Source organism: Lepidothrix coronata, unplaced genomic scaffold, assembly GCF_001604755.1.
Source record: "Lepidothrix coronata isolate B3197 unplaced genomic scaffold, Lepidothrix_coronata-1.0 Scaffold198, whole genome shotgun sequence".
NCBI classification, from domain to species: Eukaryota; Metazoa; Chordata; class Aves; order Passeriformes; family Pipridae; genus Lepidothrix; species Lepidothrix coronata.
The window spans coordinates 1,171,453-1,188,039 of record NW_016690378.1 but is presented as its reverse complement, the minus strand read 5'-3'; the positions used below and the strand labels follow the sequence as shown (position 1 = coordinate 1,188,039).

General features: G+C 41.9%; 1 protein-coding gene across 2 annotated transcripts in view; it reads left to right on the top strand.

The window, feature by feature from the left end:
* PRDM2 (PR/SET domain 2) overlaps positions 1–16,587 on the top strand; it is a 59,108-nt gene that overhangs the window by 37,231 nt on the left and 5,290 nt on the right. The window contains exons 7-9 of one of the 2 annotated variants that reach the window (XM_017832004.1): positions 5,100–5,210; positions 5,709–10,080; positions 12,015–13,565. In XM_017832004.1, the coding sequence (XP_017687493.1) occupies positions 5,100–5,210; positions 5,709–10,080; positions 12,015–12,027 (4,496 nt within the window). In that variant the 3' untranslated portion in view covers positions 12,028–13,565. Of the gene's footprint in view, positions 1–5,099; positions 5,211–5,708; positions 10,081–12,014; positions 13,566–16,587 lie in introns of those variants that run through there. The other variant, XM_017832006.1, reaches the window with a different exon arrangement.

The window sequence follows — 16,587 nt, the reverse complement described above, 5'->3', positions numbered from 1 at the left end:
TAATAAATATTTTGATTGAAATACCATTTTTTGATGCTTAGTTAACTGAATTCCATTTATTAAGTGTGTAAGGTCTTTAACATCTACGTGCTGTGCCATTCACAGTTGGACAAGATTCTAGGAAGTCACTGCAACATGTTCTTGCATTTTTTTCGTGCTCCTCCAGCCAACACAACTTTGATTTAATTTTCTGGAGCAATTTATGCTGTTGTTTTTGGGTATAGCTTTCTGTGTGAGAAAGGCATTCATGTGTTAGAGCCTGTCTGCAGAACAAACAACTAAGTCAGGTTTTTACCGATGCCTGAAGGCTTAAGGAATCTATTTCAAAAAACATGACACCTACCAGGATTCTGGATACAGGAACAGATGAATTCTGGGGCACAGCAAGCTGTTTCTCAAATTAAAATTCATGTTGCATCAGTATGTTAGAATTCATTAATCAGAAGAGTATGGAAATGATCGTGCAGTTGTTTTCTGCTGAATTTTCTGAAGGGATTTTTTTTTAGCTTGATTATACACTTAATCTTTATTTCATTCTCTTTAGTGCCTAAATGCTGCCTTTTTTTTTTTTTTAATATGAGAGGAAAAAAGTAATAGTTGATTTGTAGAATAGTAGCAGCTACTACTGCATGGGATTGATGCAAACTTTAATCTGAACCAGTTGCAAAGGGATTTAAGTAGTGAATTTATATTATTACACTGTAATTCTCATCATGAAGCTGTGAGGTGTTGTCAGAGTATAACATGGCAGTTTATCTCTCCCCTTCAGCCACATCCTCTCCAAGTGCCCCCTCATCTGTGCTCTAAGAACACTTTTCAGAGGGGCTCTGAGGGAGCTTCTCCCGTTTTCCAGGCAATGTGAGATTTGGGCCGGTACCTGTGGCACAGCACAGGTGGGGTGTGGGCTGGGGGTGGGACTGGGCTGCAGTTATTTGTTGGCTGCAGATCTCAAAGAAACACCAGTAATTTCAACTCATATCAATTGTTCTTTTCCCTCATTAACCCAAGGTTTATGGGGAGGCAAATGTCCCCCTCCTGTATTCCTTGTAAGTGGTGGAAGCAGTGTTTGAGCTCAGATGTGTGTCCTTCTTACTTCATGATCTTAATGGGAACATGTTTGGTGCTGCACTTAAAGGTTATTAAAGATAATAGCATCTTGTGCAATTGGGCAATGTTTAATTATAGAGTTCAGCTCCAAGTATATGGAAAGACTGTGTTTAACATCTTCCCTCCTGGCATCTGAGTGTGCTCATCCCAACCCACCAGAAATAACTCAGTGGTTTAACTGTTTCATCAGTACTTTGCTTAACAGAAAAATCTGAGCACAGGTAACTGTAGGTTGTTAAGAGGTGTCTTGGTTTTACCAAGAAAATAAAATATGGGCAAATAAAGATTGTTTCTCTCTTATGTTGTTGCTCTGTTGTCATCTGAACTCTCCAGAGTTAGTGGGAGTAGTGATCATCTGGACATTGCAACAGGCCCAGGAGATCTCATTCCACTGCCAGTGTTACACAGGTGTTGTGAAGGTGTAAAGGCAGATAATGCTCCTGCTGACCTAGCTTACAACATGAGTGAAGGAAAGGGGAGAAAAAGGAACCCTATTTAAAGTTGCAAGACAAGTTGGTGCAATCCTCTTTTGATCTTCCTCACTGTAGCCAAGAACCTACTTTCCATCTGTTTCTTTCATTCCTTTTCCTTTCCATCTTTCTTTCCCAATTCTTCTCATGCCCATACACACATATTAAGTTCTGCCCTTCATTTTTTCTTTTGTCATTGTTTCCATTTCACTTTCCCTGTGTTTCATTCCTGTATCTTTCTTGTTTAGACCAAGTGGAGGATCCAGCTGGCCGTAGCAGCCATGTAGGACCCTTCAGGAACCTGATGGTAAGTGCACGTGTGTGCTTATACTCAGGCTTCCACCAGGTTCTGTCTTCTGAGCCATTTCCCATCTCCTGAAGGTTTCTGTTGGTTCCTCTGAAACTGTGACTAAACTCAGGGACAGACCTTGGGCTACTCACTGGTATCAGAATAGTAGGTTGAAGTTTTCATGGAAAATCTGCAGGAAAAACGATGCAAATCTTTCAGGTTTACATGAGTTAAAAAGCACTTTGAGAAGTTATGGGGGAAGGTCTCAACAGGTGTTAAATATCTTCAGACGTTCCTGAACTCCAGGTACTGAAAGCTGGGAGAGCATATCAGTGAACTATCTCTTTACTATTACTTTGTTCTTAAATTCTCTTCCTGGGCATCTACTTTTGAACGTTCAGGGCCATGAAATGATGCATCTGGGACAGTCATTGCCGTGCTTGAAAGAAACCTCCTACCTAGAACAAACTAAGTCTTAAAGGAAAACATCACCAATGGGTTGGTGTCTCTGGCTGCTGTGTGTCAGCAATTGGTGTGACACATCTGAAATGCTGGACACACAAAGCAGTTTGGCTCACTGTTCAGAGCAAGGGCAGGTTTGGTGCTCAGTGAATCTTCTTTTCAAATGCATTGATGCTTAAAGGCCAAGAACTCATATCACAGAGCAGGTTGCATCTCTTTCTAGCAGTGTGGCAGCAGAGCTTGCAAATGATCTTCTTTCCATCAGTGTGTGACATGAGTAACTCGATTTTTGTGTGCAGATCCTGCTATTGTAGTGATTTCCCAGATTATAATTGGATTTGGGGTACTATGAACTGTGTATTCTATAAATGGATGACACTTTGAAACACTTGTGCAGGCTTTAGCACTTGGCATTTCTGTTGTTCCCTCTACATGCTTTACCTCACACTTGAAAGATATTTCCAGTGTTGTTAAAAGGAAGAATTAATTTGGTGTTGGTTTGAAGCCTTTGACAGGAACCTGTTGTTATGCTGAAATTCAGTGCTGCTGTGGAATTAGGTGAGTTGTCCAGTGACTTCCTCTGTGATACCATCATGTGCTGCACCATGTGTAAAATAGTGTCTCTAAGCGTGGCCAGGGTTGGCAGCTGAGAGGGGTCTGTGCACCAATCTTTGCCTCCTCGTTTCCAGTCTCACCTGTAGAGACAGAGACAAACTGAGAAGTTTGTCATTTAAGTCAAGATATTGATGTTGGTGTTCAGAAGATAAGTGGTCTGCAAAAAAGTTGACGGCCCTTGGTGTTCTAGCAATGAAATGGGGTTTGTTATATCACTCATAAGGTGTGTTGTGATGCATGTTTGCTTCCCCAGGAATGTTTTGTAATCTTACATTTACACCTTTCCCTAGAGATGGAACCGTTTGCTTGTGTTACTGTACATTCCCAGAGAGATTTCAGGTGACTTGGCAGATATTTCTGGAAGCTTATTTGAAATCCTTTATACTCAGATCACGGTACTACTGATTCTAATTATGACCATTAGAGGTGCTGATAATTATTTTTTATGTTCAAATGGGACATTCAGTAGCCTGTCAGGTAAAGATGCACTTGAACTCCTTGTGCCTGTGTGAACACTCAAATATGTGCTAAATCTTCTGGAAGTTGTAGGTGTTTGATATAAAATCAAAGTTAAATATTGCATTGTCCAAATAATTCATTGTAGCAGGTTAGACACGGGTATTGTTCCAATATTTGAGGATATTCAGGGATAACTGTTAGTTCACCTTAGGGAGGATGCCTGTGTGTGTTCCAAAGGTGACAGAAATTCATCCTGAGTGACTGTTGTCAATTTATGAGACTAAAAACTGTTAAATTGGACTAAGAAAATAAAAAAAGGTTTGTTACCTACATGAAACTGAAACACTCTGGAATTTGGAGGTGGCCTGTGAAATCTGAGCTCCTTGAAAGGAAATACAGATAATCATATAGATAGAATGTTCAAATCAAAACAAGTGTTTCCTGTCTCTGAGCTGCTGTCTTGGGGAGTGTACTTGGGACTTCTCTGTTTGAATAGAGGAACATGGTTTTTAAAAGGCATTGCAGTTTCTTGGCTCGAGATGTGAAAAATATTTGAGGGGTAAAAAGGAGGAACTTGTTGACAGGACTGTGACTTGGAAGAATGTGCTCCTAAATAGGAAATGGGTCTAGGGCTGTGATGGACACTTGGGATCAGAAGGAAGGGGCAGCGTGTTATAAAATAGCTTTTTGTGTGTTGGAGGGGGCAAAGGAGGAATCTGGATTGCTGTTTCTGGAAAGGTCTCGTTCCCAGGAGCTGCTGTGTAGAAATGGGAAGTTTCAGAGACACAGTTTTATGTCTTCTGTGTGGAGAGTGTGGGCTGTGCAGTGAATTCAACTGGAAGACAGTATTACTTGTTATTACACACTCCTTGTCAAAACTTCTGTATATTATGGGGCTGAATCTGTAAAATTAATGGAAAAAATCAGCAGTACTTTGTAGTGCAGTGGAAAATGAAGTTTTCAGTGTGTTTACATCTTGCACCACTGGTCAGCTCTTTGCATAATGCCCTTTTGTGTTCATTATCCTCTGCAACTAATACTTGCTGCTTCACTTTGCTAACAGAAAGTGTTAGCAAACTTGTTTGTGTCAGTGGACACAACAAAATACCTTTATATTTTGCTGTTACCTGGTTCCATCTAATTTGGTTTTACTGCCTTTGCCTTGTTGGTCAAGCTCATGGTGCTTTTAGTCTTCTCAGATGTTATTGCTTTGTTGCTTTTATTATTCAGAAGGTTTATAGAGCTACAGTAACTTCTCTGGGTTTCTGTTTCGTCAGGTTTCCAATTAACATTAAGGAGTAATAGTATATGAAGAAACTTTGTATTTTCCATGTATTTCTGTGAGATACAGGAATTTAATGGCCATAATAAGGTCTTGGGTAACTTCATGACGTGAGCTGGTTAACCCTGGACAGGACATTTCTCCTATAGTTTGTTCTTGTTTTGAAAGTGAGGAAAGTATTTTGGAGTCTGAGGTTTTTAGAAACTCATTGTTATCTTTAATTATGATTTCTTCTGGGCTCCAGAGGCTGCTTTGCCTCAGTGCTGTCTGTTCTGCTCATCTGTCATTTGTATTCCTCAGGAAAGCAGGGTCTCTACAGAAGTGGGTTACATTCCAAAGCTGGGGGTTTAACTCAAGTTTGACAAATAAGAGTTATTGAACAGGAATAATAAGTGTTGGGATTTTTCCTCCCTAGGAAAGAAGAAGACTCAGGAAGGTAAAAACAAGGGAAAGAAGGCAGCAGATACAAAACAGAAAAAGACTGATTTGGATTCTACTTCTGCAGATATGAAGGATTCTAAAGAGGGTAAGTTCTCAAGTATCTTATTTTTTTGCTTCTAACTATCATTTTGAATCAAAGAACACTTTTTGTCATGTTTAGTACATTAGCAGGTTATGTTAGTGTAGCAAAGTGAACGTGTTTATTCTTAGTTAGGAACTGGAGTATTAGAAGCACATCATAGGTGTACAAATCTGGCCACAGGAAAAACTACTGAACTGCAAAATTTAGGCATAAACCTGAACTCCTTAGAACAGAAGAGCAGAGCAGAGTCCTTATTCTAAAATATTGTCTTTGGAGCTTAGTTACACAGTCATTATTTATTGCTAGTTAACAGTGTCAAGGGGAAAAAAAAACCCCAATATTAATTCTTTTGACCCGTAGCTCTTCCATGCCTTCACTCTGTGGTCCCTTCTGCTTGCACAACACGTGCACCACTGTTGTGATTTAGGAAGAGGGAGAAGCAAGGTGTAGCACACTCTGAAGAGTTTGGTAAAAATATCTCCTGCTTTTCTCGTGTTTCAGGTCATAAAGAGGAAGATGAAACGCCTTCTGCTTCTGCTGTGCTGTCCCTGGAACAAACAGCTGTGATTCAGGAAATGGTAAATCAAGATGTGCTTCCAAAGCTGATGATCCCCAGTCCGACCAACGAACCACAAGTGGTAACTGAAGACAAGCAAGGAGAGGCAATAAACTGTGCATCAGATGATTTGGATGATGATGAAGAGGAGGAGGATGAAGAAGAGGAAGATGAGGAGGAGATGGAAGATACCAATATGCCTAAAGAAAATGCTGAAATGCCTTTGATGTGCGAAGAAAAGTTAGACTCCCTGGAAGAACAAAAGAGTACCTCGGAGGAGTCGCCAGAAAACTCTCCAAAGAAAAAACTCGTGGTGAAAATCTCGAAAGCAAGAGGTGAATCCAACGGTGACGTTCAGGAAACGTTCATGTTTCCCTGTCAACATTGTGAGAGGAAGTTCACAACAAAGCAAGGGCTCGAGCGCCACATGCACATCCACATATCCACCCTCAACCACGCCTTCAAGTGCCGCTACTGCGGGAAGGCCTTCGGGACCCAAATTAACCGGCGAAGGCACGAGCGACGCCACGAGGCCGGGCCCAGACGGAAACCCTTCCTAACCCTGACGTCATCACAACACCTGGATAACGTTGCTGATAACCAGGTAGTTGTGGATGATGGTCTTAAAGACGACCTGAACGTTCCCGGTCTTGTGCAAGACTCCGTTGTCTTGGATTCTGAGAAAGCTTCCCAAGAAATGTCCAACTCCGCGTTTGCTGAGGAGAACAAGGAGCCCAAAGAATTGCACCCGTGCAAATACTGCAAAAAGGTGTTTGGAACTCACACCAACATGAGGAGGCACCAGCGCAGGGTTCACGAGAGGCATCTTATTCCCAAAGGGGTCAGGAGAAAAGGATTCTTCACCGAAGAGCCACCGCTTCCCACAGAGCCGGCCCCATCAGTGCAGAGCGTGTACATAGCCAGCACGGAGATCGAGGAGGAAGGGGAAGTAGATGATGTCTATATTATGGATATTTCCAGCAATATCTCTGAGAATTTAAATTATTACATTGATGGGAAAATCCAGTCCAACAGCAGCACGAGCAATTGTGATGTGATTCAGATGGAGTCCAACTCTGCAGACCTGTATGGGCTGAATTGCATCATCAGTCCGGTCACGGTGGAAATTTCCTCAAATATAAAGGTTACACAAACACATGTGAGTGAACCTCCTAAGGAACCCTCTAGCAGTGGGAGCAATGAATCCAAAAAGAGAAGAACTGCCAGCCCTCCTCTTGTACCAAAAATAAAAACTGAAATAGACCCAGAACCTATAACTCCTACCAGTTCTTTAAATCTTCCTCTTAGCATTTCAACAGAAAGCTTATCTTTTCATAAAGAAAAAGGGGTTTATTTGTCATCAAAATTAAAGCAGCTGCTTCAGACACAGGACAATAAGAAGATAACTCCATCAAGTGAAATCCCGAAACTAGGACCTTCTGTTACATCATCACCTATTTTGCCTCCAGTATCCAGCAGATTTAAAAGAAGGACCAGCTCTCCTCCCAGTTCTCCACAGCACAGTCCAGTGCTTCGAGACTTTGTCAAATCAGGTGAGGGAAAAGCTGTGTGGAACGACAGTATTCGGAGCTCAAAAATGCCAAAGTTAGAAAGCCACAGCAGCTCGCCTGCTTGGAGCTTGACTGGAAGGGAGGACAAAGAGACTTTGAGCCCTCATTGCTATGAAGAATACAAAATATCAAAAGACTGGACAGCAGCTCCAACATTTGGCAACGTGTGCAACCAGCAGCCGCTGGATTTATCCAGTGGTGTGAAACAAAGGTCTGACGTCAAAAGTAAGACTCAGGTTCCCTGGGAGTCCGTTTTAGACCTGAGTGTGCATAAGAAGCCCTGCAGCGATGCAGAAGTTAGGGAGTGCAAAGAAAATTCCGTACAGCCCACGTGTAGTGGTGTTAAAAAGAAGAAACCAACCACGTGCATGTTACAGAAGGTGCTGCTGAACGAGTACAACGGGACGGACGCGGCCCCGGAGGGCGCGCCGGGGGGGAACGGCAGCGCCAGCCCCGGCAAAGCCCCGGAGCCTCAGGCAGAGCCTGACGTGGATCCCGGGCTCTCGGCATCGTCTTCCACTGACACTCAGCCCCTCAATTCCTCCGCTTCCCCTGTGCCACAGGCACCCGCTGCACCCCCTGTGTGCCAGCTGCCCCCCTTGTTAACCCCCACCAACCCCCCCTCCCCGCCGCCCTGCCCGCCCGTGTTAACAGTCGCTACATCGCCTCCTCCCCTGCTCCCAACCATGCCCTTACCCATTCCAGATGTGTCTGCCAGTGCCACTAACACCTCCTCCTGTCCATCACCACTCTCCAACACTACTACCCAGTCCCCACTACCAGTTCTTTCACCTACAGTTTCTCCTTCTCCATCCCCCGTTCCTTCTGTTGAACCTCTTATTTCTGCTGCCTCACCTGGCCCTCCTACACTCTCTTCCTCGTCTTCCTCCTCCTCTTCCTCCTCTTTCTCCTCTTCCTCATCTTCCTCATCTCCATCTCCGCCTCCTCTTTCAGTAGTTTCTTCTGTTGTTTCCTCTGCTGATAATCTTGAAAGTTCTCTCCCAATAATAAAACAGGAAGAAGCTGAAAACGAGCAGCAGAAAGCAAGAGAAGATCCTCACACTTCCAGTGACTCGGGAGTCGTGCAGGAAACGTTCAGTAAGAGCTTTGTGTGCAATGTCTGCGAATCCCCTTTTCTTTCCATTAAAGACCTAACGAAGCATTTATCTGTTCATGCTGAAGAATGGCCCTTCAAATGTGAATTCTGTGTACAGCTTTTTAGGGATAAAACAGACTTGTCGGAACACCGCTTTCTGCTCCACGGAGTGGGCAATATCTTTGTTTGCTCCGTCTGTAAAAAGGAATTTGCTTTTTTGTGCAATTTGCAACAGCATCAGCGGGATCTCCATCCAGACAAGGAGTGCACACATCATGAGTTTGAAAGTGGGACTTTGAGACCCCAGAATTTTACTGATCCCAGTAAGGCCAACGCGGAGCACATGCAGAGCCTGCAAGAAGATTCCTTGGAACCTTCCAAAGAGGAGGAAGATGAAGATCTAAATGATTCCTCTGAAGAGCTTTATACTACTATAAAAATAATGGCTTCTGGCGTGAAATCTAAAGATCCAGATGTTCGTATGGGCCTCAATCAACACTACCCGAGCTTTAAACCACCTCCCTTCCAATATCACCATCGCAATCCTATGGGTATCGGAGTTACTGCCACAAACTTCACTACCCACAATATTCCTCAGACTTTTACTACTGCCATTCGATGCACAAAATGTGGGAAAAGTGTGGATAACATGCCCGAGTTACACAAACACATACTGGCCTGTGCCTCTGCCAGTGATAAAAAGAGATACACACCTAAAAAAAATCCAGTCCCCCTCAAACAGACAGTGCAGCCTAAGAATGGCATGGTGGTTATAGCTGGGCCTGGGAAGAATGCCTTCAGACGAATGGGTCAGCCTAAAAGACTCAATTTCAATGTTGAGATTAGCAAAATGTCCTCCAATAAACTAAAAATAAGTGCATTGAAAAAGAAAAACCAGCTCGTCCAGAAAGCTATCCTGCAAAAAAAGAAATCTGCCCAGCAGAAGGCGGAGTTGAAAAATAATCCATCCGAGTCGGACTCTCACATCTGCCCCTACTGCAACAGGGAGTTCACCTACATCGGGAGTTTGAACAAACACGCCTCGTACAGCTGTCCCAAAAAACCCATCTCTCCCTCCTCTAAAAAGAATTCTTCCAAAAAAAGCGCGAGTTCCTCGCCCGCGAGCAGTGACAAGGGCGGCAACCAGCGGAGGCGAACGGCGGACGCGGAGATCAAGATGCAGAGCACTCAGACCCACCTGGGCAAGACCCGGGCACGGACCTCGGGGCCGGCCCAGCTCCAGCTCCCCTCGGCCTCCTTCAAGGCCAAGCAGAGCGTGAAATTTGTACCTTCCATGCGCTCTAAAAAGCCAAATTCGTCTTCGTCCCTGAGGAACTCTAGTCCCGTAAGAGTATCTAAAATGTCCCACGTGGATGGGAAAAAAACTAAGGTGGTCACTAAGAACAATTCCTCTGGAATGTCCAGCAAAGCGTCCCGGAAATTGCACGTCAGAATACAAAGGAATAATAAAGCTGTTCTGCCGAGTAAATCTGCTGTGGCAAGTAAGAAAAAGGCAGACAGGTTCAGTGTAAAGTCTAGAGAGAGGATTGGGGGACCCATCACGCGGAGCCTGCAGCAGGCAGCAAACGCAGAGGCAGCAGAAAGCAAAAGAGATGAAAGCAGTACAAAGCAAGAGCTAAAAGATTTCAGGTAAGCGTTTCATTTGAAGTTGAAACAGCCCAGGAACACGTTGCTTGCTGGTTTGCCAGTTTTCTTGGTCTTTTTTTTTTTTTCCTTCTTTTTTTTTTTCCCTTTTGGAATTTCTCATGCTTAAATAATAAAAAAAAAAACAAACAAACAAAGAAAAGTTGCATTTCCTGAACCGTGGTTGAGCAGCTCACTGATGCCGAGGTCTGATGTACATACTTGATGCATTTTGTCATGTTGTCATGAAATAATACACGGTTTGTATAGAGAATGTCTTTAATTATAAACTGAATTGAAAGCTCTGGAAAAAAAAAAAAAAAAGATGTCAATACTTGAGTGCAAATAAACTTTGTTGTTAAACTCAATGTTATTGGAGACACTGACCTTGTATTTGGTATCTAAGGTGGCCCAGAACCATTTTAGATTTATTTATGGCTAAAAATTGTGACTGCATTCTTTACTCACTCAAGTAACTTGCTTTGGTTTGTAATAAAAAGCATTCTCTGCATATATATATAAGTATATATATAAAAGAAACAAACCATGACCAAATACTTCAAAAATGTATGTGCATACGGATTGAGTCAGATCATTAAATACTTAATATAAGGGAAATAGACATGTAAGAAAATTTACATGAACGTGTAAATTTGTTAGAATTATCATGCTTTTATGTTTCACTATAAAATTTTATAATTAAAGTTCTATTTCTTTTTGAGAAGAAGCATTTTAATCACAAGAAAGGGTAATACTTCAATAAATAAATAAAATCTTAATCTACGTGCCTGAGTCCCGACTTACGTCTTCATGTAGTCTCTGCAATCAATAGTATATTTTGCACAGTGTTTATAAGCTCTGTTACTTTGCTCCTACCCTGTTATTCTTGGAAACAGGTGTCTGATTTGCCAAGGAACTTTCCCAAAGCTCACGGGGAATTTTGGGGTTGGCGATTGCAGCGCTGGCTGTGATTAACGCCAGATTGAGGGTTGAGGGGAGGATGATTTATCAAAGTCATGGCTAAGTGGAGGAGGGGGAGGAACTGGCAGCCTCTGTCAGAACGAGTGTCCCTGAGCAGGATCTGTTGAGTGTCAAAATCCAAACTGTTCACAGCTTGTGTGTCTTATGGTGGAGGCTCCGAGGTGGAAATTGTAAAGTAAAGGTTCCCTATAGCAGAATTATTCCCAAGGGCTAGAGGGGAATTTAACTTAAAATAGTCCATACCCAAATTAGGATGTGTTGAAGGAAAAATATCTTATTGGAATTTGGAGACTAATGGTGTAAAAAATGCCTGTTAGGAACAAGAAATGTCTCCCAGGCCTGTTCTCTTGGGACATAAACATCTTCCTGTTAATTCTCATCAGCTGCTCTCTCAGTGTTATGTGTGAAACTGTATTTAAATGATGCCAGAACAGATCAGAATAAGAAGCCAAAATGACACATCTTTCCATCCAAATGAATCATTTGACCTCAGGCAAAATAACGAAGTACTTAGAAATCAGTGCATATGGGAATTGTTCTGTAAGATTTGGGGGGAAATATCCATTGACCAGGGGTAAGATTTCCTTGGCTGGCTCAAATACCATTACTTTGCAGTCTTGATCAGTGTAGTGAGCAGTTTCACTAGGAAATTATTTTTGTTTCTGAAATAACTTTCATAAATTTAGATTGTCTATTAAACTTTTTATATCAAATATGAAGAATTTTTTTACCTTCATACCCTAATGTCAGCACAGTTTAACTTTGATTCTCCTCTATGTAGGCACTGTTGGGTTTGTTTTTTTTTTTTCCCCAGGAAATCTCAGTATTTTTCCAAGACTTCCTTCATGTAATACTTATTTGTTTTTCACCTTTCAGTTTTTCTGTGTAAACATACTCCGTTCACAAATTGTTTCCTCGTTTATCTTCAGGTTTTGTTTTTGTTTATTTTTATTTTCTAGGACTCTCCTGTAAAAAACAAACCAAACAAACAAAAGTCCCTTACTGCCATGGTAGAGCTGTTGCTCCTCTTAGGATAAGCACTACGCCAAGGGATGGGAAATGCAAGCTTGTGAAACCCTCAGGAGCTGACTCACAGTCACAAAATTCCCTGCAGGCTTCTTGCTAACGCTCAGTGTCAGGCCTAGATTTCCTTATTTCGTGCCTGCCACGCACAGGATGATTCAGATTAAAGAGGAGGATGCTACTTAAAACAATTAAACCCCACGGGAAATCATCAAGAGAAATAGTGGGATTAACTAAACCACGTCTCTGCTCTGGTGTTTGCTCAGCTCCTGCTTTTGTCCAAACCTTCATGGAGTTCATTGTCTGCTTGGCAAAGCAGGTTCCTGCAGTGTGTCCATAATTCAGTGTAGATTCAGGGACAACAATTGCTGCACTCAAAAGTATTTTTGTCGTGTATTAAGTCTCTTAAAGCCTTTTGTCTAAATGAATCAGTAGAGGCCAACCCAGCACGGCAGAAATCCCTTTTCTTCCCACCTTCTCCTCGCTTCCTGACTCTTTTCCATGCCCTGCATACAATGGGAAAAAAAAAGCCTCAGTTGGATGTTTTATGAATTTTCCAAGGTCGTATTTACACATGCCAATAAAACTTTATATAGCAACAGTGAGTTTCTAAACAGCAGCTATTTCGTGGATGCAGTGTATCTTTTTATGGATCAGAAGGCCAGAGCAGGGCTGCAGACCTGCATATTTTGAAAGTTAAATCTCTAATTACTCTAAAAAGGTTGTACACCTCTGATGATTTAAGACAACAGATCGGTCTACTGTTCATAACAGCTTTTTCTGGAAATGCCATTTGTCACGTGTTCCTAGAGCTTTCAAGATTAATGATGGAATGGATGGAAAGTGACTTAGTTTCTTTATACAGCCACCCCTTATATTTTTGTTCTTGACTTAAAAAGTAATCTACCTCTTAAAAAATTTGTAGTTTAATACTTGTTTGGTGAATTTGTGCCACTTTAACTTTCACTTTCACTATCATTCCCATTTTGTTACATTTCTGTTATGGGGACTTTATGTTGAAATATTGTATAAAGCATTTGTAGCAAGTTTAAAAAAAAATAAAATATTTAAAATTATTTAAATTGTTTTGGACACTTCAATTGTACTATATGTGATTTGCATTTTACATTAATTTCATTTTGTTTTCATTTTGGGTTGTTAATCTTGGAGCATGTTCCTGTATTAAAGTTTGCTGTTAGTTATATTGTTTCTTCTATTGGAGAGTGATATAAAGACTATTCTAATGAAAACATTAAAATTACAATTTGACATAAAAGTGGGGTTGTCCTTGCTTTTGAACACTGTAGCCTTGCTGAAGGGGCTGTAATGCAGGTAAGCAACTGCAGAGGGATTTTCCTTCTCCATCCGTCCATCCTGTAAATTCCAGCTGTAGTTCCAAGTCTGTGGTGTTGCAAACACTTAATGACCAACTAGATGGAACCATCACGGCACATTTTCTATAACCAATAAAGTAAACTTTTTAAAAACTCGTGGGAAACTTGCCTTTTGTGTGGAAAGCAGGAAAAATGAAACGGTGTACATCTAGGAGGAGTTAAGTGTTCTTGCATCCTTCAGTTGGCTGTGCCCCAGTTCACTGAAATGAATTTATACCAATTTGCCACTTCTGACTTAGCCTTAGGATTTTGCTTTTTAATTGTGGACACAGTTAATAAATTCAAGGTATTTAAATAAAAATTGCACGCACCATTTCAACTTGGGATATTATAGTGTTTTTCTGATACTACAGTGTTCTATTTTTATATGCTTTAAACTTGTGAAACAGTTTAATAAAAAAATTACGTATAAAGACTTTGGCTCTGAGAATTTTGGAATGTTTTATTCCACCATCAAGATAAATGTTCTGCCTCCTACAGTGGAGCTGGAAGTATCTGTGTCCCAGAGTGGTGTGGGCTGGAATAATGTGACATGGATAAGCCTGAGAGTGCTACAGCAGCCAATTCCTGCACGTGGTCACTCCTAATCCAGTAGTATTTTATGGAGCTGTCTATTCAAATTAATGCTTCTGTTTAAGATTCTCTGGTAAGAGCTCCCAGTTTATGTTCTCATGTGCTGTGTCATTCCTTGAACATGTTCTCTCTGTAACGAAGTTTTCCATGGATTTTGACTGAAGGGCAGATGTGGTGCAGAGCTGCAGAGGTCCCAGCGCTGGTCCTGGACTGGTTTTGCACTCACACTGCGGTTCAGGAGCTGCACCACGAGGGAAGAGTTGAATCCTTAGTCTGCAGCAGCAGTTCCATCAATGGTAGGAAGCTACAGTGAAGCGTTTTTAGTCTTGATTAGGTTTTACTCAGTTTACCCAAGTGAAAACATGCTTTTGCATACCCATATTTGTATCTGGATATTTTATAAGAATTAAGAGGCACAAAAAAAATTTAAAACCCCTGCTAGTTTCGAGATTACTGAGATAAACTTCAGTAGCTGTTTCACATCTTCTGTTGCTGACAAATGAGATGCCAGTTGGTGTTTGGTCTTTGCAGTCTCAGTATTTCAGTCACCTTGTAAGGATTTATTGGCTGTGAATAGCAGTGAACTGATCATAAATAAAGCAGCCTCATTCCTTGGTATTCTGGCAGAAATGCTGTTGCCATTGTCTTTGCTGTGATATTAAGTCCTGTTGTGTACCAAGGACGTGCCACACAGATGTTCACCCTCATTTGCACCCACCAGTTCACCAGTGAGGGGATCTCAGCTCCAAAATCAGAGTGGATCCTCAGGGGGGTTCATTCCTAAATAGGTGACTCGTGGCAGGTACAAACATCCAGCTTTCATAGTTACTGTTGCATCTCATCTGCATAATTGAATTTCCCTGGCTTTTATGGCCGCCTCTTTATGATCTGAAGCAACAATAAAGCTGTGATGTTGCCCACAAAGTGCTGACACGTCTTGAAACACATCCAAACAGGCAATGAAAACAATTAAACTTGTCCTGTTTACAGAGACCAACTGACACGCTGGGAGAGATCAAATGAGTGTCAGTGTAATGCAAACAGCGATGCAGGAGCTGGTGTGGAGACAGGAGAGCTGACATGTTGTGTTTACCTTTTTATTTTCCTTTAGCCAGTTTGTTAGAAGGTGTTAAAACCAGCTTGTGGCCGGGACTGTGTGAGCTGGGCTCGGTGCTGGCTGTTCCAGGGCAGTGCAGGTGATGCAGCCAGACCCTGCTGGGCCAGCTCCTGGCTCTGGGAGCTGCCCGAGGTGCTTTAGCCTGGGCTCATTCTGGTCTCTGCTCTGTCAGCATTTTGTATTGCAAGGCTGTTATTTAAAATCCTGGTGTAGTTCCTGACGATTTTCTTGAGTCTGATGTCTAAATGTTCCATTCCAAATGCAAGTAGGAATGGCACTTGCTCCATTTGCTGTGGTTTGTGACTTCATTTCCAAAATTATTGTCCAGTTCCAGCTTTTACTGGAGTCAAGTTCAGCCTTGAAGAAGCTGAACTGCAACAGCAAACCTGTGACAGACAAACAGCTCATGAATGACCTTAAAAAGAGAACTTAGAAGACTTTCCATACTAATTCTGGCTTTGATTTACCCAGTGTGAGATCTGTGTGAGTCACATGATGTTGTGCTTCTGTCCATGATGAAAAGGAGCTAAAGAACAGTTTTTGAGCAACAAGTGCATGCTGGTTTGGATCTGAGCTTGTGTGGTAAGTGAATGATGAGAGAGGTGAAATTCCACATCTGTTTAATTAAACTGGTGAAGAATAGCAGCTCTCTGATGGAAGAGGGGATGTGTAGGACCTTCCAATATTTTTTGAAAGAGTGGGATGGTGAGAAAAATAAATCTTATTTCAGAGCAAGATGCAAATAAAACACTAAGAAAGGCATGATACATTAAGTGTACAGTTAATGGTCCATTGTGCACACCAAGTGAGAGTGAAAAATTAATGTTATTAAGGAGAGATCTTATATGTATGAAGGAGTTACTGTCATTTCCAGAGCTTTTGGGGGGATTTTTCTTTGCAATTTAAGTAATGTCTTAGAGGTGTTTTTTGAGTGAAATGAATACCAGGGTAACACTGACTGGAGCAGAAGTTGATGCTGCTTTGTGCCCATCAGTCTCCACCCAGAGGTGTAAATGCAAGTAGATGGTTAGAGTGGGAATGGGTGTAAAGAATCCAATGTCTAGCACAGGATTCCTGACAGAACAGAGGAGCAGGAGGTCCTGGAGTCCTGTTCTGCCTCTGGATCACAGTCTCCAGCCACCAACTACTCTTAATCCTCTTCCTTAGTTCAGAGGAAGCCTTGCTGCCAGAGTCCCCTCTCAGTGCTGCTGCTTCCCACTCACACTTCATTGCTTTCCTTTCTCATTTTGCTGATCCTGCACCTTTACTTCTCTTAGCAAGTCTTTAAAGATGCTTTTGGTAGAGGATGCACTGGACAAAGAGCATTGAAATACTGCTTGCCTTTTTTTTTTTTTTTTTTCAGATACCAAGCAGTAAAATTGAAACTCAAAGGGAAGCTTCAGCAGGCATCAAGTTGGAGGGAGG